At 35.7% G+C, this 26,128-nt stretch overlaps 1 protein-coding gene across 6 annotated transcripts in view; it reads right to left on the bottom strand.

Annotated features, from left to right (window-relative positions):
• The window catches only part of nuf (rab11 family-interacting protein nuf), a 791,668-nt gene that overhangs the window by 151,020 nt on the left and 614,520 nt on the right, over positions 1–26,128 (bottom strand). For all 6 annotated transcript variants that reach the window (XM_069832014.1, XM_069832012.1, XM_069832013.1 and 3 more), the window contains one exon: positions 25,254–25,371. In XM_069832014.1, coding sequence (XP_069688115.1) covers positions 25,254–25,371 — 118 coding nt within the window. The remainder of the gene's footprint in view (positions 1–25,253; positions 25,372–26,128) is intronic.

Raw genomic sequence — 26,128 nt, forward strand, 5'->3', positions numbered from 1 at the left:
AGGCCAGACGCACTGACTGCCGCCATGAGAATATTTGCTTGTAAGTACAAAGGAGAATACCATATTTACCTTCTTCATTGGCATATCCAGACAAAATCGTGCCAATTCAGAAAGAGAAGCTTTACGATATACGCAAACTAATGCGTTACATACCACACGAATATCAAGAATTTTACAATAATATTCTTCAGTGGCCTATTGTGGAAAAATAAGTTCATTTATATGCTGAACTTATGTACTAACAAGGAGAGGACACGCTCTGTATATCACCGAATTAAATCAGATTTTGTGACATGAAAGTACAACACACACTGTTTAAAGTCATACCTAGTATGGGTGGCCAATGACCCCTCGTTTTGGAAATATTGGCTATTGTTTTTGACATGCTTCCGTTAGCTGCATAATAGGGAAGCATTAGACTGTGTAACGGCGTAGCTCATGTGGTTGGATGCTGAGTTGTCATCCAGGCAACCCGAGTTCGAATCCTAATGCCTTCTCATTTTTTAAAGCTTGATATTATTATTATTATTATTATTATTATTATTATTATTATTATTATTATTATTATTATTATTATTATTATTATTATTACTTTAATTCACTTTCAGTTGTCAGCTCCTATATTCCAAGCCATGTTGAAATATGCGTGGTATGCATCAAAATTGATAAACGAACGAGAAGTGTTTGTGAATATGAAGAATGTCTGTTTCGCAGCAGAATAGCCATATATTATATCCCTAATTTGACAAATAAACTTTAATTGAACTGAAATTACTATACTAAAATTTTGATTCCTTGCAGAAACAGCACATGTCAAGCTAATATATATTGATTTATTTAATTAACAATTGATTAGATTCCAATAAATTTGGTATAAAACGACACATCTATTAGGCTTCTGTCTGAAGAAGCCAGTACTATAACCAATGATGTGGTACCACCAGTAATACCGTTTTTTGTATCTACTGAAAAATTTAGTTTTCAAGACGTGCTGTTTCTGCAATCCCCGATTCAGATAAGTTCCACGTGAAGGAAACTAGTTACTGGAAAATATTGAGAAAAATGTATTCTCAAATGAAGTTGAGACTTTTGTTTTGCAAATTAATTACAGTATCTTAGACTCTCTGATAAAGCAAGTACCAAACGTAAGTGTACTGTGAACCAGCGAAAGTCAATATTACTGAGAAGGGAGGGCCCTTTTTCGATGGGTGATGGGTTGCTATGGAGAACGTCGAGAAGGGACAAGAATGTATGACGCAATAAATTAGTTTAGCTGGCCATCCTGCGACACGCACCGCGTCTTGCGTTCAAAAAATTTGATTACAACTCGCTGAGTATGTTTCTAATGGACTCCGGGCCGGGCAGGAGCGTTGCTCCGGGTAACAGAATTTGCCACTGCTGAGGGCAACATTATGCTCATTCCTCCAGACAGTCAGATGAAGCCGTGCAAAGGAGGGTGAAGTTAGCTTTCTTCCGCAAATCAAATTACTCGCTTCTTTGTAAATACAAGTCGTCTTCAAGGGTTCTGACAATCATGAAATGCAATTAGAGTGAGACTTTCTTGGCATCAGCCTTTTCAAAAGCTGTTTGTTCTCTTCTTCAGAAGGTGCAATAACGCATTCTTACTGCTACAGTTTCTCTTCTCCTTCCACTCGTGTCTTTCTGCTTCTATCTCCTTCTTCCTGCATACTCGACCTAACTACATAAATGACGCTAGTTAATGATGACTTGAATTCTATATCCATATGGTCGAAAACGCACGGACTTAATTTAAATGCAAGTATATCGCAGGCAGTCTTAATAGAACATCAAAGATCGAAGTGTGACAAGCAAAATTTGCCACCGATAATTGTAAATAATACTACTATTCCATACAGCTCGACTGTGAAGAACCTTGGCATTTATATGCATTGTCACCTAGAATGGAATGAACAAGTATATCGCACCTCCTCATACTCATCCTCTTTCACAATAGCCCTGCCAAGACTCTGGAATCCGCTACCTGCAAGCATCAGGGACTGTCGAAATAAAATTCAATTCAAACGCAAACTTACTAGGCACTTGGTCAGTAATTGAGACTCGTTCAGACATGGTTTCTTGTAAATAGTTCTTTTAATCTACCACAAAATATCTCAATATCCGGTAATTTCATCACTATAGAATTTTGTTATTCTAGGTTTAATTTGTAATTTAGTAAATACAAAAATATTCTTTGTTCTTAACTTCTATGATAAAATGTCTAGCTTTCATTAATCAGGTATTCTTGTCATACTTTAATTTTTATTGTAATTGTAATTGTAAATTTAATATTAATTGTAATCTTATTGTTCATGTTATAGTTGTAATCCCCTGGTAGAGGGGCAGAGAAGGCCTGACGGCCTTATCTCTACCAGGTTAAATAAATAAATATAAATCTAAATCTAAAAAAATCTAAAACTTCTAAAAAATATTTTCTATTATTCACTCATTAAAGCGACTGAAGAACTTTCTTCCTGATAAATTAAAATTAATCCTTGTACAAACACTCGTGATGCCACACTTCGACTACTGCGATATTATATTAAGTAACCTAAATGCAAATTTGAGCAGCGGGCTACAACGTGTGCATAATGCGTGCGTCCGTTATATTTGTAATATTCGTAAGTATGATCATGTTTCCCCGTCTTTCCAAACTCTGTCTTGGCTAAGGCTAAGCGATCGACGAGCCCTGCATTCTCTTGTTCTCTTATTTCAAATTCTGCGCACCGCTACCCCAATCTATTTGGCTTCTCGTTTTCAAAATTTATCCGCATATCATCAGCTAAGTACAAGATCTCATCATAACAATTTACTCATTATACCCTACCACAAGACATCTTTATATTCTTCATCTTATACAGTTTCAGTTGCTAGAAAATGGAACTCGCTTCCGAGTGATGTAAGGGGTTGTTGGATAATAACTTCATTTAGGTCAAAATTACATAAATTCTTACTTAACATATTAATTGCTGATTAATATTTGTTACTTATAATGAAACTAACATCTGCCCATTCTTATTATTATCATTAATTTCTCTAAATAGATTTACAAACCCTCTCATGGAATTACATTAATATTCTCATTATAGAAATATATATAATATATATATATATATATATATAATATATATATATATATATATATATATATATATATATATATATATATATATATATGAGTAGCTTAACATCAAAGACGGACATCTGTCGTCTCCATAGTTTCGATCTAGAGGCAATTTTTTAATTCACAGTGTTCTTTGTAATATTTAACCCAATTTATTTTATAAATATAGTGTTAGAGTTTGCATATGGTTTCACTGTAACTGGAAAAAGCATGAAAAATTGTACAAAAACCACAGCTATCTAAATTTCGATTGAGGTCAGATGTCCGTGTTTGATATTAAGCTACTCATATATATATATATATATATATATATATATATATATATATATATATATATATATATATATATACGTATATATATTTTTTTTCTCTCCCTACAACATAGTCCTAGTAAGCTTATATTAAATTAATCTTCATCATTTTACTAGCTATCTCAAATATTAAATCAATTATAATTGATCGAATTAAATTAGCTCATAAATTAAGTTACTACTTTACCTTATAGGTTTATCTAAATTTAAATAAATATGTAGTCTACTAGTCTTTAAAACTGGAGAATATTGCTGGAGAACCTTTTAAGTGTAGTGTAGGCCTAAATATTTGTAATTTAAATATGTATTGTATTGATTAAGGCTGGTTGAGTGGAAGAGAAGGCCTTATGGCCTTAACTCTGCCAGCGAAAATAAAACATAATAATAATAATAATAATAATAATAATAATAATAATAATAATAATTATTATTATTATTATTATTATTATTATTATTATTATTATTATTATTCCATTTCTTCGCCGTTCTTTTCCTCTATTTTCCCTCATTCTTCTGTCACCATTTTCTCATTTTTCTTCCTGCATGTCCCCTTGCTCTCTTCACATCCTATTCATTCATATTATTTCCCTCCATATCAGATCAATGTACAAATCTTATTGTTATATTATCTCTGCCTCTGTACGACGTCACATTTGCGGGGGAGGAAAGGAGACGACAGAAAGGTTGTAGTGCTTTTTAATACGTTGACTCCCATGACTAAGATAAGCCACTTGAAATTTAACAGTCACTGATCGACAGAGATAAAATGTAAGAACTGTAGAACATTGATACAATGCTAAGTGGGCCTATAGTGACCGAGGGATGTTTTTGTTTTACGAACTTCAAGACAATGCTAATTCATTGAAAGTTTGTGTGACTGTAACCTATGCACATGTTCGATTGGTTTTGCTTTATTTATAGTTTGATTTTTTTTATATTATTTTGTTTGTATTTCTGGTGATGTGGAAGAGAAGGCCTGAAGGCCTTAACTACGCCATAATAAATGAATAAATAAATAAATAAATAAATAAATAATATATACATAAAAATGAAAAAACATTTATTTGAAAGTAAAGCATATGATGAAATGTTTTCTTTCGTTGCCTGATTTGCAGTTTTTTTAAATTGAATTAATCCTTTCAGGCATTTGGCTAAGAAGAATAGGTTGCAGCCGTCAAATTACTCTTCAAGGAACGACCACTCATATAAATTGAGGGAAAAAAGACAGAGGACGGACACTGGAAAGCTTTCTTTTCTCAATCGTACTATCAGGGACTGGAATGCTTTACCTGCAGACTTACTAAAGGCTTTACCAACAACCAAAAATGTATTTAAAAATAGGCTTAAGGACTTTACTAATAGACGGTAGTATATTATGCACACTACTTAAAGGGTGTAATTGATATCTTGTTATTTGAAGTGTTCTATCAGTGAGGAAGTGTGTAGTGTCAGTGAAGTCTATTGTGTAAGTGAATTGTGTTGGTGTCAGTGAAGTGGCTGTGCAAAGTATTTGAATAGTGAAATGGTTAGAAGTGTTAGTGAAATCAGGTAGAATCAGTGCAGTGAGTGAGTTGACAGCGAAATAAGTGTAGTGCCGAAAGGTACTTGTGCAGGTATGAACCTGTCACACTCGTGGGTCTTAGTTCGAACTTAGGGTTAAGATACAAATTATATTTACTTTAAATGTTATTTTAAGTGACCATGCTTCATTTAATTTAGGATGCTCCTTGTTGTTATTATTATTATTATTATTATTATTATTAATTATTGTTTTTTATTAGTTGTGTTTATTATTAATTGTCATTATTAAGTGTAATTAGTTACCACTGCCACCGGGTATATACACATTTGCAGTGTGAATAAATACATACATACATACATACATACATACATACATACATACATACATACATACATACATACATACATACATACACACATTAATTCACGTAAAGCTTATTAAAGACAATTCATTTTGGTTGTCTATAGTTATGTTTCTGAGATTTCCGAAAGTCTAACAACCAATTCAATTTTTAAAAAGAAGCAAAAAAGGACAACCCGGGCAACGCCGGGTGCTTTCAGCTAGTAGGTTATATTATTGGCTAAGACCACACCGTACACGAGCCTGGCTCTTACGGTAGTGGCCAGAAACATTTTTGTTTTATAAATTTAATTTGTGCTCACTAGCTAGCTAGATAAATAAATAAATAAAAAATAAATAAGATAATCAGCTGTCAGTTGAAAGGAAACTAACTTCAGCCCCTGAAACGACGTCGCGGTTTGGGCCACTTGGGATAACAGGGATGAGATAATCAAATTTCCAGACACATTTCAGCTCCGCGCCCACCTTCTGCGTTCCCAGTGCTGCACATCCCTGCTATGACGACTTCCGCAGTTTAATCATCTAGCTTTGTTTGCTCAAGAACGGAACCGTAAATCTCGTTAATATGCAATTCTCGCTATTTCCTTGTTTGTTCTTCTCTCTTGTTTATAAATCTTCTATAATTAGCTTATTTTTTAATATAGCCGTCCTCAAGCTGCAACGCAGGACCACGTTACAGACACGAAGCTCAATACTTACTAAATATGCAAACATAAACAGTTGAAATATGCATCCATAGATAGTTGCTCACCACCAGGATCGCTACTATCGCCTCATCACAGGCTCTTTCCATAGCAGACCATAAAATGTATTGTACTTTCGATATCGTGTTCTTTTGAAAAAATTAACACCTTCCTTCTACTATTGAAATATGAAATACATAAGGTTTATATATTATTTTCATAAAATATATATTATATTCTATAAACTCACCTTCCTGGAACTTTCGGAAGAAGAATAACTCGAACCTATTTTTCTTACAATTTATAGTGCTACAAACGTCTCCTTGTCCCATATTATTATTCAAATTATTGTATTTTAGCCATTTACAGTTATTACAACCGATAACGAACATTTCACAAAAATGTGAATTACGGCACAGTCAATGCCTTTTCGATCTAGACCAGGCCGTAATGTTTGTTCGGGTTTTCTATTTCAGTGTATGGAGCTCAGTGAAATATTATAACTTTATTACTTATCGTTACTAAGCTTTATTTAGTGTAATGTGTTATAATTTCCGTTTACTTCTTGTTGCAGAAATAATTACAAAACTGTGTTATTTTAATGTGAAGAGAATTTTACATGTTAACAATCTGTTCGCGTCAACGTTTCAAGTTTAGAATGGAAGCTAATTTGAGGTTTAATAAAAAAGAATTGATATTGTGATTTCAATTTAGCACATCTACCTTCCTTAATTTTAGACAAAACATTTACCATACCACTCCTATGAAATTAGTGTACGTACAATTGTGTTACTTCATCTCTTAAGTAGTAGATAAATACAATAATTCAGTACTCAATTTTAGTATTAAATTACAGACAAATTGAATGTCCGGAATATCATACATGACATTATGCTTAATTATAATGTATGATTGCGAATTTAGGAATATAAGTTAAATATAGTAAACATAACCTATAATTTTCATATGAATGGCAAGGCATTGGAGATCACTAAATTTCGACAGAAAGTGGCAACTGGTACTGTAAACATAACCTATAATTTCAACATATCTAAATATCCGTGCGGTGCAATTGAAAATTATTGAATCGTGCATAAATGAATGTACAAGAATTTCGCAATATTTAATCGAAATAAAGGCAGGTATTACACATAAGAACAACGTAATTTTCACACCATAAATAATATTACATCTTAACTCGCAAGTAAATTATGTCTGAAGTGTCTCATAATCATTGTTTTAAATTTTACATTTTAGAGAAAAATATGTTACGTAAATGTTACTATTGTTCCTAGTACTCACAGCGCTCCAAGCGGCTAGCAACTATCGCGAGATTTTTTTTTTCGTTGTTGGTAACTCTATAGCATCTATTAGATGGAGTTACTTGTCAACCATGTGACGCTGAAACGTGTGTTCAGGTTACTGACCAGCGACAGTCCTGACGTATTTTTATATTGTGATGATTGGTTAATTTATATTAACCCGGCACACTCACAATCACATTCATACAAATTTGCAGACTCTAGACACCCAGGGAATTCCTCTTCTTCAAGAAAAATTCACCGAGAGCCTAGCCCGGGAATCGAACCCGGGACCTCCTGATCTGGAAGCCAGCATGCTGACCAACAGACCACGGAGGCAGTCTATGGCGAGATTTGCAAAAAAAAATCACCCCAAGGTTCGTGACTGTATATAGTAGACTGTGGTAGGACGTACAACAAACAAGGAATTAGATTCAGCTAGACAGGTTGTTATAATTTCACATATTGCTGGTATTTGGCGTACATGTCAACCTTTCCCCCTCCCCACTTTTGTCACAGCCTCTCTCTCCAATGATTGGACAAATACAATTACAGCTATTGATTAGTCGCTGTCGACAAAACAACATCTCTAGCCGTGTTGGCATTTATTCTTCAGTGCATCCAACTTGGTCGTTCCGGCGGAACGAGTATTGGCCGATCGACCCTTTGATTGTGCATTGTTTTCACGAAGCGAGTAATGCCTGCTTCCTGGACGGGGGTGACTGGAATCACAATGGCCACAATAATTTATCGCGAATGCTGCGTTCATATGCAGGAGTTTATTTGTATATGATTCCATCGAGCTAAAATTACTGATCAAACATGTCATTTAATTGAATCGGCTTTTTTTTTTTAAATGGGCGTAAGTCAGGAAAAAGTAAATTTATTGGAAATTGAAAAAAGCTATGTTAGAGGAAAACTATCTGGAAATATATAATTCCGGATGTGTGGGCTGACAGTCTAGGTCAGCGTTTCTCAAACTTTTCTGAAGTGGGGACCACTTTTTTAAGTCATAATAGTTCCGCGGACCACCTTACTCTTGTTCCCTTCGAAAGAAAGTTTATCATTTATGTAGCATATTTTAATTTCAATACATTTATATTTTAATGTACAAATAATTAATTAAATTACTTTAATTCAATTAATTTTATATTAGTATTAACTAATTAAGTTAATATTAATAGAAGAAAATTTCTTATATCGTCATCTGCAAAGAGAAAATACAAAAAATTAATGCAGAAACATGCCCGATTTTCAACAAGTAAAGATGCAATTTTGCTTGTTCTATTATTGGTGTACGACGTACAGTACGTGACCATTTCAATGTGCAGACTATTAATAAAGTCATAAATACATGAAAAGGTTCGGTACTTTGGTCCTGTTATGAATTCGGGTAGTCCCTAGCTGGGTTACACGCACGGCGCCAGATGTGCAGGGAAAAGATAGCGAGAAACATCACGTTCATAGTGCTTTAAATCCCTCTTTTTTGCTGAGAGTAGAGTGGGAAGTCGATAGACGGGTAGGGTAAATACATTTCATAAAATGTCAGTACTGCGAGAAAAGTGAAAGGCGATTGCCATGTGTCATTTACAAACTCTGAGATTTTCAGCTATAGTGTGATACGCAATTCGTTAGAATTTTATTTTTTCTTCTGTCTTTTTTCAAAGACCACAAGGGCAGACCTCAAGGACCACAGGTGGTCCGCGGACCATAGTTTGAGAAACGCTGGTCTAGATAACAGTTGTTGGTTTTTGAAGTAATTTTAAGCATTAAGCGGATCCTTAACTTAAGGTTTCATTGTGATTTAAAATATGAAAAAAGCGACTCTTTAAAAAAATCAATTTCATAACAAGCAAAATCAAATATGATGTACTGTAGATATTTTCGTGTTATTATTTAATTACTTTACTGGAAATCATACACAATCAACAAACAGAATGTGTAGGCCTAATAATTATAAATGAAAAAAGAATAAGAAGAACATATCATGAATGATAAAGAGAAATCATCTACTGTTTTCCAGTCATCGTACGTTGCAGTGTTTTCTGTAGACCAGCTGAAATCCAGAAACGATTAGGGAAAACACGGAAATTTTACTTGAAGCAAATGAAGAAATAGGTTTGGAAGTAAACCCCGAGAAGACAAAGTATATGATTATGTCTCGTGACCAGAATATTGAACGAAATGGAAATATAAAAATTGGAGATTTATCTTTCGAAGAAGTGGAAAAATTCAGATATCTTGGAGCAACAGTAACAAATATAAATGACACTCGGGAGGAAATTAAACGCAGAATAAATATGGGAAATGCGTGTTATTATTCGGTTGAGAAGCTTTTGTAATCTAGTCTGCTGTCAAAAAGTCTGAAAGTTAGAATTTATAAATAGTTATATTACCGGTTGTTCTGTATGGTTGTGAAACTTGGACTCTCAGTTTGAGAGAGGAACAGAGATTAAGGTTGTCTGAGAATAAGGTTCTTAAAAATATTTGGGGCTAAGAGGGATGAAGTTACAGGAGAATGGAGAAAGTTACACAACACAGAACTGCACGCATTGTATTCTTCACCTGAAATAATTAGGAACATTAAAACCAGACGATTGAGATGGGCAAGGCATGTAGCACGTATGGGCGAATCCAGAAATGCATATAGAGTGTTAGTTGGGAGGCCGGAGGGAAAAAGACCTTTGGGGAGGCCGAGACGTAGATGGGAAGATAATATTAAAATGAATTTGAGGGAGGTGGGCTATGATGATAGAGAATGGATTAATCTTGCACAGGATAGGGACCAATGGCGGGCTTATGTGAGAGCGGCAATGAACCTTCGGGTTCCTTAGAAGCCAATAAATAAGTATGAATGTGTGTTAAATACAGTCTCAATCCAACAAATATTGCCTATTGGCCATACCGCACCTTTACCAGAATCCAACGAATTTTTAATGTTAATTATTTGGAAAGTAATATTCATACTAAGTTAATACTCCAATTTAAAAATAATTGTATTTTCCAAAATTTCCGTTAACCTCCTCCAAGAGTACAAATCAATCTCTAACAATCTCCGTCGACACTAATATAAAAAAAATGATAAAATTTATCTCTATAAATACCTGCCCCTGATCATGACACATGCCTTCGTCCGCTTGCAAAAGGGGCGTCCTCTCCGAAACCGTCTCTGGGTTCCAAGCCTTTCGCAATACATCTCTGCCAGGATTCATTCCTTAAGAGCACTTCCGAGGGCGCTTAGAAGTGCTGTCGGAATGGATCTTGTACTGCTTGTTCACCTTGGCGGTATGAACTTAAGGAGGGGAGGTGTAGGGAGCCCATTGAGTTTGAGCGGGTGAGGGGTAGCATGCAGCCGGTGGGCTGGTACACCTCATTCTCATTCATCCCATAATTCGGGGTACACAATAGGCCACTGTCGAGCCAAAGTGCTAAAGGGTCGTCCATAACCCCTAGCCACTGAATACTAATAAGCCTACTACTATTATAAAGAGAATTGTTCTTCCTCTGACACATATCGTCAAGTGAGATGTATTTCGTGATATTAGGTGTACAGTAGTGACATAAAAAAACGGACCGACGGAATAATCAAAGTCCCCGAAATGAGCCACTGCGCATGCCACGCCCGCATTCACAAGATAGCGAGTAATCTATTGAAATTGTTGTAGTTTCGACTGCTGACGTAGCCCATTTCGAAAGCCATTAGAAAATAAGCTGGTAAAATTCATGTTCTGGGAATAATAAGTTAATTTAATTTTTTAAATTTTATTGGGTTATTTTACGACGCTTTATCAACATCTAGGTTATTTAGCGTCTGAATGATATGAAGGCGATAATGCCGGTGAAATGAGTCCGGGGTCCAGCACCGAAAGTTACCCAGCATTTGCTCGTATTGGGTTGAGGGAAAACCCCGGAAAAAACCTCAACCAGGTAACTTGCCCCGACCGGGATTCGAACCCGGCCCACCTGGTTTCGCAGCCAGACGCGCTGACCGTTACTCCACAGGTGTGGACATATAATAAGTTAAATTAAGTAGTAAAATATCGCTGCAATAGAAAAGTATTGGGAATAAATTTGAATAAGAAACAAAAAAAAGTTTCCTTCCCAGGCAGGATTCGAACCACGAAAGCCTTAGTTACTAGTCTATCGACGCTCTGGAGTGAACAAGGCTCTGGAATCAGCTATAAGAGTCGGTCCGGTTTTTTTGCCACTACTGTACCTATCAGTCAGAATCTCATCAGAGGTAGGTGGAATAATATGTCTTACAAATAGTTCGGACTTTAGATGAATCTTGAATTTGAGAGACGGAAATAAGGGGCATATTTTCGTCTCATACGTTCATATCACTTATCTTCAATCTGCCAACGTCTACGAAGAGAGAGAATCCAAGAGGACTTGGTAAATAAAGAGCGTCGTTATTCCAAGCGAAGCAGAAAGTTCTCGCATTGCGGCCTGCGAATGTCATTTGTTACAGAGGAACGAACAAACGTAATTACTCTTAAATAGGGAAGGTTAATGTCTGTTACATTACGAGACTGGAGAAGCATTGTGATATAACTTAATAACGCCGCCAGTTCCCAGGACAGACAGAGAAAAAAAAATAAACACTCATATCTTGTCTGCTGCTTCTCAGTTTCTCAGAATTCGTTTATCTCCCAATTTACAGAATGGAAAATTATAGTGCAAGTTGAACTTAAATACTGCGTGCGAAAGGTAGTAATATTTCTTGATTATACACAGCAACGAAAGATTGGTGAACAGGTACTTTACCATGCAACTATTTGTATGTATTTATTTATTAGCACTGCAATTGGGTATACACCCAGTGACAATGTAGTTACAGCAATAAAATTACAATAATAAAATAACATACTTACTTACTTACAAATGGCTTTTAAGAAACCCGAAGGTTCATTGCCGCCTTCACATAAGCCCGCCATCGGTCCCTATCCTGTGCAAGATTAATTCACTCTCTATCATCATATCCCACCTCCCTCAAATGCATATTAATATTATCCTCCCATCTACGTCTCGGCCTCTCCAAAGGTCTTTTTCCTTCCGGTCTCCCAACTAACACTCTATATGAATTTCTGGATTCGCCCATACGTGCTACATGCCCTGCCCATTTCAAACGTCTGATTTAATCTGTACTTTCTATTGTAATTGGGGCTTTGCCCTGTTAAATAAATAAATAAATGAAATAAATGAATGAAATGAATGGAATGAATGAATGAATGGAATGAATGAATGAATAAATTGGAATGGATGAATGAATGAATGAATGAAATGAATGAATGAAATAAATGAATGAATGAATGAATGAAATGAATGAATGAATGAAATGAATGAATGAATGAATGAAATAAATGAATGAATGAATGAATGAATGAAATAAATGAATGAATGAATGAAATGAATGAATGAAATAAATAAATAAATGAATGAATGAAATAAATGAATGAAATAAATGAATGAAATAAATGAATGAATGAATGAATGAATGAAATAAATGAATGAATGAATGAATGAAATAAATGAATGAATGAATGAATGAAATAAATGAATGAAATAAATGAGTGAAATAAATAAATAAATAAATAAATAAATAAATAAATAAATAAATATTCTAATTATGTCAAGTGAAGAATACAATGCGTGCAGTTCTGCGTTGTGTAACTTTCTCCATTCTCCTGTAACTTCATCACTCTTAGCTCCAAATATTTTCCTATGCACCGTATTCTCAAACACCCTTACCTCTGTTCCTCTCTCAAAGTGAGAGTCCAAGTTTCACAGCCATCCAGAACAACCGGTAATATAACTGTTTTATAAATTCTAACTTTCACATTTTTTATATAGTTCAAATAAACGTAAAATTAATTCTAACTAAATTCTAATAAATAAATAAATGGAATAAACCTAGAACTATAATCAAAACTAAGTATACCTAAGCTAAAGTAAACCTATGCCTATTAAACCCAACTATTGCCAATTCAAGTAATTACAAGTTACCTTAATTAATTACATGACACAACTTAGATAATTACAATGTAACCACATTACTATTAGATCTCAGGCTAATCTTCAACCTTTCCTTAAATGTATTGATTTTGAGAGGACCACCCTGAAAGATTGCTGCAGGTAAGCTGTTCCAGTCTACTATTGTGCGGTTAACAAAGGAAAATGTTGTCACATCTGTTCTCTGTTTTATGCATTTAAACTTCCTAATATGATCAGCCCTGCCTAAGTATGATTGTTTCACTAATCTAGCATTGATGTCGGTCCATGCTTTGTGTCCCATTTGTGCCTTAAACAATGCGGTGAGTCTGATTTTTCGTCGCCTTGATTCGAGAATTTCCCACCCTAAGTCTTTTACTATTTCTTCGCCATGTCCCTTCCCCATTTTGACATATTTTGCTGCCTCGCGTTTTATCTTATGTAGCAGCGGATTCAGGTTCAATTCTAAGTGTAGCTCTTCGTTTAAAAATTAAGACAGTAATGAAAATTTCACATTTTTAATTTCAATTTATTCCATTCCTTGATTTTATCGAGTAATGCATCCATCTTAGTATTATCATACTCGCAATTTTAATTAGTTTCTCAATTCTGTTAATTTTTAAGTTGTAGTGTAGCATTGTTAATGTTAAATGAAAGTTTAGAAAAGAGAAAATAAACAACCCAAGAGAATGTCCACAATTTGAATTGGAACGGTAGAAGTATTGAGTTCGATATTTTATTTCCATAAGTGAAACATTTAACTTTTCATTGACACTGCATCGCTGGGAGTACAATTTATTGATAACAAAGTTTAACGTTTTTAGAGTAGCACAAATTTCAAATATAAAAAAAAATAAAACAAATTATGTTAGAAATCTGAAGTATCGACTTTCAGAACTAAAGTATTTAAAAGTAGGCTATTGCTAGAAGTAGACTATTGTTATGGTATTGCTCATACGTTTTAATTAGAAAGATTTTCGACAATGAAATATAATTTCTTCAACGTAACTAAACACAGAAATACTGTTATAATAGCCTAATTAAAAAAATATGTTTTTAAAAAGCACCAGTAAAAATCAAAGTTCTTTATATAATTTGTTTCTGAAATATGTGAGTTCATTCTTATATATGCAAATTTAAAAATCGTGTTTTTCACATAGCATGTAATAGCGACTAAAAGAAAAACTAAAAGTTGTTTCAAAGATTATTATATTACTAAATAATCCAATATAACGCATTAAAAATTACATAAAATTACGGCTGCAACGTTTAATGCAACTGCAGTTTAAATATTAGCACATTTATAATGATTTTTCAATACGTTGACGGCACAGGTCCTCTTAACAATGCCGCAACCCATCAAAAGCTTTGTTGCATATTTTCTTGGTTCCGATCGGAGTTTGCTGCTAAGTACAGATTTCCACAATTAACGACCACCACCACCTTTGTCTTCATAGAGCAAGACCACCGTTCGATATAATGAAAGGTAAACATCAGTCCCTATGAGAGGGAGTTAAATCTCCATTGTCCTAGCCGGAAATTGAACCCACGTCCGCAGGGTTCATACATCAGCAAAAGGTCTGGCAAAAGTCGTATGGCTAGAGATGTTGTTCGATGAAAGAGTAATGGAACGGAGAAAAATTCTCTCCGGCACCGGGATTTGAACCCGGGTTTTCAGCTCTACGTGCTGATGCTTTATCCACTAAGCCACACCGGATACCCATCCCGGTGTCGGACAGAATCGTCTCAGTTTAAGTTTCAACTCTTGGGTTCCCTCTAGTGGCCGCCCTCTGCACTACGTCATAGATGTCTATGAACGTAGGACCTAAGTCCACACATGTGCTGAGGTGCACTCGTTATGAGTGACTAGTTGGCCGGGATCCGACGGAATAAGTGCCGTCTTAAATCACGAAGTGATTTACGCATATCATATATATTATTTTAATGTACCGAAGTACATATGAAAATTTCCATGCAGATATTCTGCGTCATCATACGATGAAAGAGTAATGGAACGGAGAAAAATTCTCTCCGGCACCGGGATTTGAACTTGGAACTTAAACTGAGACGATTATGTCCGACACCGGGATGGGTATCCGGTGTGGCTTAGCGAATAAAGCATCAGCACGTAGAGCTGAAAACCCGGGTTCAAATCCCGGTGCCGGAAAGAATTTTTCTCCGTTCCATTACTCTCTCATCGTATGATGACGCAGAATATCTGCATGGAAATATCATATGTACTTCGGTACATTAAAATATAGAGATGTTGTTTATTCAATTGTCCGAAGACAGATTTCAACCTCGTAAGTGACACGAATAAGACATCACTCATAAGGCAACTAATCCTGGAGATAACGTGGTAGTGTGGCCAGTTCCTTTCCCCCTCCATTGCTTACATCGCTGACTAGCTACATGTTACACTAGTCAGACTTCAGATGCATACAAACAATTATTGTTCTTCCTCTGACACATATCGTCAAGTGAGATGTACTGCCTGACAATAGATGTACACATCAGAGGTGATAGAGCAAAATTCTCAACGCCTACAGTTAGATTACTAGTCTCACTCAACGGTCAGAGAAGTTGCCGCACTTTCAAGTCTGTAGCGTGTTCACAGAGAATAGGTTTGTTCAGGAAGCATTTACACTAGGGGCCACTTCTACACGAGAGGATGCTTTTATCATGGAATCAGCAGACAGGCCGGTTTTAATGGGATGGAGATAAAAACGCGGACTTCTTTCTTTATGAAAAGGCTTACGTCACTTTTTACGTATAACTATAAACGTAGCATCAGTGTTGCTGTGTACTATGTTGTATTTGCTTTCTCATTCTTTCTATGTTTTTCACTTTAACTTTTTGATGTCGAGTTTTATATTCTCTTTAGACAGTAAACACCAAACAGGTAAGCGCTACAGCTCTACCCAGTCTTCTGATCAGCACGGCATAGGACCACGGAGACAACACGGAACAACACACAAGGGACAAGTATTCAGTCCCGTGAATGGAAAATATAGATAAATCTCTTCTATTGTTCAGACCGGGAATCGAACCATGGACCACATTGATGAGAATTATATACGCTATACGGTAAAATACTAAATCAACATGACGGGCTACTTATAATACGTGAAAAATTTGAAATATTGCGATATTAATAAAATGTATGGAAATAAGCGTTCTCGGTATGTCTGATCTGCACCGAAAAGTAACCTCTGATATACCGTTTATCTGTGTGCAGCGATTTCTTCGAAACTACTGGTTAGATTATATCCATATCGTCGTTGACAATACAGAGCATAATTTTTCAGAAAGAATAAAAAATTAATTAAACATCAATAGACCTACACTGATCCTCGATTATGTCATCATATTCACCAGTGTTTTCTACCGAATTATCTAATATTCTTCTGTAGGCCTATTGATATTTAATTACTTGTTTTTCCTTCTGAAAAATTATGCTCTGTACTGTCACATAGAAGATTTCATAAAATAAACGACAAATATATAGTATTTCTGAGTAATTTTATACAAAAGCTAATATAAAGAAGTCAATAAAGCTAATAAAATACTTACTTACTTACAAATGGCTTTTAAGGAACCCGAACGTTCATTGCCGCCCTCACATAAGCCCGCCATCGGTACCTATCCTGTGCAAGATTAATCCAGTTTCTATCATCATATCCTACCTCCCTCAAATCCATTTTAATATTATCCTCTCATCTATGTCTCGGCCTCCCCAAAGGTCGTTTTCCCTCCGGTCTCCCAACTAACACTCTATATGCATTTCTGGATTCGTCCGTACGTGCTACATGCCCTGTCCATCTGAAACGTCTGGATTTAATGTTCCTAATTATGTCAGGTGAAGAATACAATGCGTGCAGTTCTGTGTTGTGTAACTTTCTCCATTCTCCTGTAACTTCATCCCTCTTAGTCCCAAATATTTTCCTAAGCACCTTATTCTCAAACACCCTTACCTATGTTCCTCTCTCAAAGTGAGAGTCAAAGTTTCACAAACATAAAGAACAACCGGTAATATAACTGTTTTATAAATTCTAACTTTCAGATTTTTTGACAGCAGACTGGATGATAAAAGCTTCTCAACCGAATAATAACAGGCATTTCCCATATTTATTCTGTGTTTTGTTTCCCCCCCGAGTATCATTTATATTTGTTACTGTTGCTCCCAGGTATTTTAATTTTTCCACCTCTTCAAAAGATAAATTTCCAATTTTTACATTTCCATTTCATACAATATTCTCGTCACGAGACATAATCATATACTTTGTCTTTTCGGGATTTACTTCCAAGCCTTTCTCTTTACTTGCTTCAAGTAAAAATTCCCGTGTTTTCCCTAATCGTTCGTGGATTTTCTCCTAACATATTCACGTCATCCGCATAGACAAGCAGCTGAGGTAACCCGTTCAATTCCAAACCCTCTCTGTTATCCTGAACTTTCCTAATGGCATACTCTGGAGCTTGCTTTAGCCCGCAGTGAATTGGAAACGCATCAGATAGAAACTGACCTATACGGACTCTGCTGTACGTTTCACTGAGACACATTTTAATTTTAATTAGTCGAATATTTACATTGGAATACTTATTAGTATTAAATAACAAGTAAGTAGTATTCATATAATTAAACCAGGAACCGACAATTGAATAAAATGTACACAATAAAAATAATAAAACAAAACAGTGGAATTACATATTGGTGTTAAGTGATAAACAAACACGATTTACATGATTACACAGTACGGTTAATGTTGGTGATGAGCAGGTTTCGAGACTTTGGACCAGCTACAATAAGTTTACTGTGCATGTACTATAGGTTGTTGACTCGCTGCAGGTAGTGAAAGGTAGAGATGTGTTGAGATAACAGCGTTGCTATTTAGAGTTGAGTACGGTAGTATGGGGAAACGCACATATATGTACATTCTGAAAGTAAATATACATTACACAATGACAATGTCAAGAAAATATGAAAAGCATTTATTCTCCTGTCCTTTATAAGCATTTGTGTTTAATTATACACAGTGTTAATGGTGGAAATAATCATGTAGCAATTTTAATATCTTCATCTATCCTATTGGTCGTATGTAGAAATTGCAGTTACAGTACCGAATTGCAATGTACTACAAGATACATTTTCAGTGTCTCAAACGTAAATCTTTTTCGGTTATCTGCCAAAGTTTGTACTGTAGAAAGCTGCGCTCTACGTCGCATGACGTGACAGGAGCAAAACGAAAAAACCTAACATCATTGCAGTCTCTAAGAGACAGTCCTTTATTCTCGGGTGACTCTATGTCCACTAATTTGCTGTTTATGTTACACAATGTTCCATATCCGTTATTTTTACATAAAATTGATTTCCACTTCTGTTTTACACGTTCAGTAACCGGTGTACTTGATGTCTCATTAATTCTCTGTGTCATTTCCTCAACTAATTTGAGGGCTTCCGGCATCTCTTGCTCTTGACTTTTCTAACCGTGTAATAGTTTCAGACACAGTTGGAAAATAGGTTTGTATGAAAACCAAATTATTCGTCAGAACCTTCAAATCTAGAACGTTTTTCTTTGCGTATTTGATGACATTAATTCTACAGTACCCCCACCCACTGTACGCTTTACCACTATACTCAGTACGCCGTTATGCGGATTTCCCACTAAACTGCTCTATCGGGTCCGAAGTCTCGAAGCCTGGTGATGAGGGTGAACAAGGCGATGTTCGTATGTTTGATATTTAATGAGGAAATGATGGCAGATGACATGGTAGCACTCTCAGAAAATATACTTCAACATCGTCTCCATTCGCCATGTATTGCACTGGAAGTGTTTGAGACCTGAGTTGAAGTTTCCAGCATGAAAAGCCGACGCTGAGCTACCAGTACGCCGACGGCATCCAAGTGTGAAAACGGATCAAACTCAGAACCTAATCCGCAACAGGAAAAATAAGAAGAGTGCGCAGGTTTTTGCACATTGGATGTGAATGGGGGCTAATAACACAGAAAACCTCCTAGAGTTCGCTTCCTGTGAACAAACACGCTTGCTGAACTGGCCTCATCAGCCGCCACTGGATCGATGAACTGTTCTTTCTCTTGACTTTTACGTGTTGGTTCGCTTCGCACCTTGACGTGATGGCTGGTTTGCATTAATATTGAATTACAACACAGCTTGTTCAGACACGAGAGGGAGGGATCTAGACGGCACGTACGACGTCAAGGCTTGACGCCTCAGCTACAGAAATAGTCCACCGCACAGGGCACCGATCTCACCTCCCCAAGGCTGGCGCGCATCTTACTAACAACTTGAAACTTTTCACCCACTCTCTGAACTGAATGCAGGTCATTGAGTCGGTTTGTGCATGAAGAGGGTGATGATTAGGGCTAGGATTTTGATGACCTATAAATCATGAAAAAATGTCCTAAAACAATGCATTTATGACCTAAAAATCTTTCAAAAATGCCCTTAAAAATGCCCTAAAATTGTTCGTATATAATTGGCTAAGTAGGAAAAGAGGTTTTGTACCACATATATTTAGACTAGTAATTAAATTAAATTAGTGGCTTGTGCAGCAAATGCTGCAAACTAAGTTCATTAGACTTTCAAATAAACATTTTTCAGATTTATTTTCAATGAAGAATACCAGACATTCTGAAAGTTATTTGCTTCCATAATAATGAAACATACTCTCTCTCGAGCCAATACTGAATATATAAATTTCTACACCACACCGCCATTAAATATATGAAAAAGACCCAACCCCACTTGATTAATAACTATAAAAATATTTGATTTTTAATAACAATATTATTATCTTACGTAAGTTTTATACCTTTCAGTAACATATACTATATATACTATATAGCCGCCACTCAGTAAAATATAGAAATAAAAATCTAATTTAAGTTATTCTCTACATCTACTTATATAACCCCAAAACGTTTCACTTTCATATCATCAATATAGCATTAATATGTATAATTGATGAAAAATAGTTACATCACGGCATTAACTACAATAATATTTCATTTCCAATGGTAGTAATGTCATCAAACCACCTCAAGTTTTGTAGTTTTTAATATCCAATACACAGCTGTACCCAGAAAATTACACACCACAGAATCGAACCTGTAAATTATTTTTAGTAAGTTAAGTTTTTAATAACCAATTTAATTTGAGCTCTAAATATGTTAGCATTCTTGCAGATCATGGCCTTCGTGTAATATTGTTTAGTGTAGTGTGTGTTTTGGTTTATTCTGAAATGCAATTAGCTAGTTCTCAAAAGTGACGACAGATGGATTTTGGAAAATTATGTTGAAAAATTGACATTTCACTGAAAACTACTATTTTTCTGAAAAACTTACCAGTTCAGTATATATATATATATATATATATATATATATATATATATATATATATATATATATATATATACTGGGTGTTCAGTTCAAAATGTGTCATGGCTCGCTGTATGCCATCATGTGGCTAGCCGATGAGCCTAGAGAATTCAATCTTCCTACACTTCCGCAGCTCAGGTGTATAATCTAAGAGGCAGAAAAGTTGCCTAGCAAGTACGGCGTTCATTCTGAAGAGTACGTACCAATACGTACGGTAACGCCGGTAGTGGCAGGAATGTGAACTGTTTGGGAATACGTACTGTCGGGATATGGGGAGAGGGTTAAGACGATTACTTACGTATTTGTTGACATTAACTTCGACGGTCAACATGGACACGGAGCATTTGATTTGTGTTGTGGAATGTTACCGTACGCAACCGATGATAACAAATACCCTGCGTACGACTTGCCGGCGCAAAACACAGTTCGAAAGAGATTATGGTAGCACACAGACCGTACAGACCGCCATCTGTTGCTACGACGTTCAAGTTATACCGTACACGTTTTCAAGCTCAGATTGAAGAACGCCTTAAATAATAGGCAACTTCTCTAACATATAAGCTGAAACTCGCTTCAAATCGGTGACCCAACAACAGTGTCGTCATGACACACTTTGAAATGAACACCCAGTATATAATAGTCAGTGTAAGTTAATAAAGTTTCACAATATATATATGTCCAAAGATGTTTTCGATCACAGGCATTTTTATGGAGAAAACATGTTCCTTTTTGTTTCCTTTGCAGTCTCTCTGTGTAAAAAATAATTCATTTAGGTTCTGTACACAATTTTTTGTAATACTTTGAATGGCATAATTGTAACATTCATACAAAAGTATAAGGAAATGGATGTTATATTGCATCTAGCTTCACATCGTGTTTCTCGTGATATGTCGCATGTATCCTTCAAGCCATTCGGTTGTTTACAATATCCGCGTTACCTTGCGGGGTCGCTGAAGAAGAAATCTAATTTGTATTCACGCTGTAGAGCAGAGGTAGAATCTCGGCCGAGGCTGAGACAGACCTGACAGAGCTTTTACGTCTTTCAATCCCACCGGGGGTAAAGATTCAAAACAGGTCGTAACCACAGCCTTCTATGTCTCTGTCCCATCATTCAATACCTTTCAAGATGAAGGTTCTTTCCAGAATAATACAAAAACATCGACGATTGTTAGTGAACCCAATGGTATAGGTTTATTTATATTTATAATTTATCTGAAAACTAAAAATGAATTGTAAAATATAATTTATATACTGATGAAAATTGTTTATTTTAATAGTGTTCCACTTACTATGGCTTTTAAGGAACCCGCAGGTTCATTACCGCCCTAACAGAAGTCCGTCATCGGTCCTATCCTGAGCAAGACTAATCCAGTGTCTACAGTCATACCCCACCTCCCTCAAATTCACTTTAATATTATCCTCCCATCTACGTCTCGGCCTCCCCAAAGATCTTTTTCCCTCCGGCCTCCTATCTAACATTCTATAGGCATTTCTGAATTCGCCCATACGTGCTACATGCTCTGCCCATCTCAAAGTCTGGATTTAATGTACTTAATTATGTCACGGGAAGAATAAAATGCATACAGTTCTTCGTTATGTAACATTCTCCATTCTTCTGTAACTTCATCTCTCTTAGCCCCAAATATGTTCCTGAGCATCTTATTCTCAAACACCCTTAACCTCTGTTCCTTTCTCAAAGTGAGAGTCCAAGTTTCACAACCATACAGAACAACCGGTAATATAACTGTTTTATAAATTCTAACTTTGAGGTTTTTTGAGAGCAGACTAGATGACAAAAGCTTTTCAACCGAATAATAACAGGCATTTCCCATATTTATTCTGCGTTTAATTTCTTCCCGAGTATCATTTACATTTGTTACTGTTGCTCCAAGATATTTAATTTTTCCACTTCTTCAAATTTTCCAATTTTTATGTCTCCATTTCGTACAATATTCTGGTCTGTTTTAACGGGATTTATGTCCAAACCTATCTCTTTACTTACTTAAAGTAAAATTCCCGTGTTTTCCCTAATTGTTTGTGGATTTTCTCCTAACATATTCACGTCATCCGCATAGACAAGTAGCTGATGAAACTCGCTCAATTCCAGATCCTCTCTGTTATCCTGGACTTTCATACTGACATATTCTAAAGCGAAGTTAAAAAGTAAAAGTGACTAAAAAATTTATCTTTACGTAGAAAGAATTTGATCCGAAGAAATGTAACTTTTCGTTTTGCAAAGGAATTTTACAATGTCACATTTTTTCGTATAAAATTTCTGCACATTTAAAGGACAAAACTAAAACCATTTTTATCTCTAAAAGGAAATGAAAACTAGCAAAATTGTATTAAACTTTTTTGTATGAAATATCTCAAAGAATAACCCCCTTAAATTAATGACATTACTTATGGTTTACCTTGTATAGTTAAGAAATGGAGAAAAAATGAACTTTAAAAATATGTTGAGTGCATCTGATATCATCTTTTAAATCCCTTATATTTTTTTTCTTTTTGTTTCACGGTCAAGTTTACCCCATCGGCCAAGTTTATCTCATTTTATGGTATGGACAAGTTAATTTCATAGTAAACAGTAAGGACGTACGAGTAAGCTACGTATTGTATCCTATAAGGTCTTTCGTTAAAAAACATCTCCTCACCAAAGCAAAAACTGGAACGACGCCTCAGTTTGAAAATATTATTATTACGACTATGTTATCTTGTGTTATTTATTCTGGAAAACTAATTTACCAACCTAAACTGTTCAGTAAAAATATCAACTATTACTTGCAGTAAAATGAAGCATATTATTTATGAAAGTAGATCCATTATATACCTGGAATTAACGTAAAATACACATGAAATATTATGAAACTGTCTCTAATAAAAACTGGAACATTTTACGACACATTCATAATATTAACCGAAGTAAAAGTTTTATGAAATAGATCATCATCATCATCATCATCCTTCCATGTATTGGGCCTAGTGGCCCGTTACGGTCTCTTGCCAACGCTTGAACGGTCTGCCCAAGGATCTCTTGCCCACAGGATGGTAATTTAAAATTTGGCGTGGAATTCTAGAACGAGGCATTCTGATGACATGTGATCTCCAGTCTTGTCTGTATTTCTGTAGGTATTCCGTAATCGGTTCAATCTGCAGTTCTTTCATAATGTCAAAATTTCTAATGTGATCCATTCTCGTGTATCCCGCTGTACGATGCATAAATCTCATTTCTGCCGCCGTTAATCTTTGTGAATCAATATTACGAATCGTCCAAGCTTCACTACCAAAACAGAGTATAGGTCTGGCCAGTGTTTTATAAATTCTGGTGCGCGTGTGTTTTTGTACTTAGGTTGGTTTGAATATCTGATTGATTATCCCCATTGCTCTGTTGAATTTAATAATTTTCTCATTCAAATCTTTTTCTTCTTCATACCAAATTTGGTAACCAAGGTAACTAAAATTTTTGACTTGTTCGATGATCTTACTATTGATGCATATTTTGCTACGGATTGGTTCCTTTCCTAAAAATGCCATCATTTTAGATTTGTCAGTTGAAATTTCCATATTGAAACTTTCTGCCATTTGATTAAAGTAGTAAACCAAACGTTGTAAATTATCTTCTGAAGTTGCCATAAACACAATATCATCAGCAAATAATAACGTATGTATTTGGGACAAACGACTTATCGGTATACTTCCATGTGGTTTCAATCTCCATTCCTTAATAATGTGATTCATGTATATTATAAATAATAGAGGAGATAGGGGAGAGTCGGGTAGTATCGGACATCGGGTAATATCGGACAGTGCGTTTCTTTCATTTACCACCATATGGTAGTACCTGAATGACATGGTTACGTTTCTCTATGCGACATCAGAGAAACTTAACCATGTCAATCAGGTACTATCATCATGTGGTAGATGAAAGAAACTCACTGTCCGATATTACCCGATGTCCGATACTACCCGACTCTCCCCTAAACTACAACCCTGTCTCACTCCTTGATTTATTCGTTTCCATTCTGATATGAAAAAGTATCTGGTATATTATATAAGACGTAAATTACGCACGAGGGAGATGAAATACATGCTATCATGGATGTTCAACAATTTTCTGAAAATAATTAGTGAATTAAAGGGAATATTAATAAATTTATTTATTTCCTTCCTAAGAACTCGTCCCAATGTTTCTGTAGAATCGAAATGAAAACGATACTCTGACCAGCTTGAGAGTCAGGGAAGTGTTATTTTTATAATCCATTACGCTCAGAAATATTTCTAACCATGAAATAAAGAAAGCTGTAAGGACGAAAATTGCGGTTTAAATTCTCCGTCGTCAAAAGACTAATAGCAGAAATGTTTCATATCAAAGAAAGAAATAGTGGCGTATGAAAATATGTCGTCGTTCCTAAAATGGAAAGGAAGCGGGGAGCGGAGAAGGGCAGGAGTGTCATAGATCGTATGTACATTTAAGAGTCAATACCAGAACTGAAAGAAACCGCTCGAGTCGCAGAACAAAGAGCATTTTCTCTGGTGACAGCACTCACCTTGTGATTCAGGTCGATGACGTCTTCCTCCAGCGAGACGTCGGAGTACATGTCATCGGCCGTGTCGCAAGTGGAGCTGCGTCCCGAAGAGTTGAAGCTCGAACTCCGGTACAGCTGACTGCAATACAAACACACAAGCGTCTAGTTCCTTGCAATTTAACTTTTCTTATGAAGTGAAACAAATGACAAATACTAAAATACTGCCACTTGAGGCAACACAGGCCAAGTAAAGTTCCTGTAATACGATCTTAAAAGTGTCGCGAAGATGATACATGCTTTCTGCAGTGGCGGTGCGTCAATAAGAGCACAAGAGCACGTGAACACCTTGTTTCCATGAATGCACGACTAGTTTTATTATTTAATACCGTATTGGCGTAGTGGGGATGTATAATATCAGGATCGAGTATTTTAAACTTCCCGCATCTTGCATAAACTTTTTATGTAAACTTGGCGACATCCGTTCACGTACAAGTTGTGCTCCTTTCAAGAAGGATACAGAAATTTCACGCATGCGCGGGAGAAAATTGTTTTTCGCTGGCCGCTTATGACTCGTCAAGAGCACAAAGCGTTAAGTGAACAGCGAATCTATCCTACAGATGTCAGGTGCATCGATGCCTATCGTTTACGTGCTATATCTCGAGGAGAAAATTTAATTAGTCTGTATTTCAGCCTGCAGGTGTCAGCATCTCACTGTCGGAACGTTTACTTTATGTGGATGTGTGTACAGTGCTGCTACGAGAGTGCAGTTTGTGAATTACTATACTTCAGTGTCGGCATATAGCAAAGTTTGGCTTTCAAAGACGTGCTGGCTGAATGTGATGGTGGTATGAATTTAAGTATCTGTATGGTGGTGTATATTATTTAAGAATAATATT

This window comes from Periplaneta americana, chromosome 7 (genome assembly GCF_040183065.1).
Source record: "Periplaneta americana isolate PAMFEO1 chromosome 7, P.americana_PAMFEO1_priV1, whole genome shotgun sequence".
Taxonomy (NCBI): Eukaryota; Metazoa; Arthropoda; class Insecta; order Blattodea; family Blattidae; genus Periplaneta; species Periplaneta americana.